The sequence below is a fragment of the Malurus melanocephalus genome, unplaced genomic scaffold (assembly GCF_030028575.1).
Source record: "Malurus melanocephalus ecotype Western Australia unplaced genomic scaffold, MMel_1.1 scaffold_660, whole genome shotgun sequence".
In the NCBI taxonomy this organism is placed as follows: domain Eukaryota; kingdom Metazoa; phylum Chordata; class Aves; order Passeriformes; family Maluridae; genus Malurus; species Malurus melanocephalus.
In genome coordinates, this window is record NW_026623892.1 from 183,992 (window position 1) to 185,868 (window position 1,877).

A 1,877-nucleotide genomic window follows, 5' to 3' on the forward strand; every position below is an offset into this window, starting at 1 on the left:
CGGCGATGCTGGAATTCTTGCTGGTGGTCTTGGCGGCGGCGGCGGCGGCCACCACGGAGGCGGCGGAGGCGGATTCGGCCAGGGTGGCCAGCGGGAGCCCGAAGGGGGGAGCGGGGAACATCATGTAGGGGGCGTGGGCCAGGTGCGGGTGCAGGTGATGGTGAGCGTGGGCCACGGCGCTGTCCAGCTGCAGCTGCGCCTGAACCTGCGGGGGACAAGGGGAGGGCGGCCCGTGGCAGTGTCACCCCCCCGGAGCCACCCTGCCGCCCGGCCACCCGCACCCACTTGCCTGCTGGAAGGGCATCCGCAGCGCGCCCACGTTCACGTAGGGAGCCACCCGGCAGGCTTCGAACTGGGTGGCGGCGCCGATCAGCACCCCTGGGGGAGGCAGAGGCAGGGTCAGCGCCGGGGAGCGTCCCCCACGCGTGCCCGAAGCGTTCCCCGAGCGCGCCCCCGGCCCCGAGCGCGCCCCCGGCCCCGAGCGCGCCCCCGGCCCCGAGCGCGCCCCCCGCCCCGCTACCTTTGTGCAGTTGGTTCTCCTGCTTTCGGCACTTGGCGCGGCGGTTCTGGAACCACACCTGCGGGGAGGGGACGGCACGGGAGGGGACACGGGGTCACGGCCACCGCCGGGAGGGGCCAACCCCAAACAAACCCACCCAGAATAACAGCGACAACAATAATAGGGAAAATACCCCAAACCCCACAGCCCCGCAGACAAAGACACGCGGGCGCGTTCCCCGCTCCCGGGCAGCCCCCGAGCTCCGAAAGGCAAAAGGAAAAGGGTCCAAACGCCCCGAAAATCGCGGAGCGCACGCCCCAGGGAGATGATTTCCCAAGCGCCGGGYTCGCCTTTCCACATCAGACTCCCGAAAGGCCGAAATCGCCCCCGGTAGCCAACACCAACGGGCGATAATGGCCTGAGAACCTCGTGCTCATTAATACATAAATTAATTAGCTTTATCTTGCAGMAAAACTCAACAACAGGGAGTTTAATGACTTTTTTTCCCTTTCTTTCCTTCTTTTTTTGGGCGGGGCGGTGGTGGTGATGGAGAATTGCGGTCCTAAAAGCTTCACTACAAAGAAGTTTCGAATTTCTCTGTTCAGTGGAGTGTAGCACAGAAGCGGAATAATTAACTCATTATCATAATAATCTAATTTGTTTGCACCGAGGAGGCTGCCCCGTTAGACAAGAACGTACTTTTARTATTGGAAATGGAATCGTTAAAACAAATTTCCAGCCTTAAGTTCTCCTGGCTTTGAGGAAGGAGGGAGCGAAAGGAATAGAACCGGTCTTAAAAACATCCCCGTTTTAACCTAGGGCTCTGCAGCCACATCGAGTAAGGAATCCTTTCCCCACGGCCAGAACAACAACAACAAAAGATAAAAATTGCATTTTTTGAGGTCTTACTCGAAGAGAAGAATATAAACGGGAATTTCTCCCGCCCTGTCATTTCCTCCAGCCAAGGAAAATCTGCCCAAGAGCSACGTTCGCCCTCAGCTTCCCATGGAGACGCGCCTTGCGTAATTTACAAATTAGAGCAGATACGAGGGAAAATATTATTGAAAAGATTTTTTTTCTTTTTTTTTCTTTTTTTTTTTTTCCGGAAGGATTTCTAGGGAATCGGTTTAATCTATGTAAATCTCCAAAAGTTATTATGCACCCTGCGATTTGGCATCATGGGAGCGCGGATTATGCGCCGCCGCCGCCTCCTTTGTCGAGCACCTCCCTGCTCCATTTTCCACAGCCAACAACTTTTTGCCTTGGTTTTGTTAAGGTTTGGTGAGCAGAAATAAAAAATAAATTTCAAAAACCACGAACAAACACAAACAATTAAAAACCAACCAACCAGGCAACCAGGGGGGGAAAAACGCAACCA

General features: G+C 55.8%; 1 protein-coding gene across 1 annotated transcript in view; it reads right to left on the reverse strand.

Moving 5' to 3' along the window:
• Positions 1-1,877, reverse strand: part of SHOX2 (SHOX homeobox 2) — a 59,377-nt gene that overhangs the window by 54,530 nt on the left and 2,970 nt on the right. Inside the window, 2 exon segments of the mRNA XM_057383799.1 lie at positions 5-378; positions 521-599. Of these exon segments, the coding sequence (XP_057239782.1) occupies positions 5-378; positions 521-599 (453 nt within the window).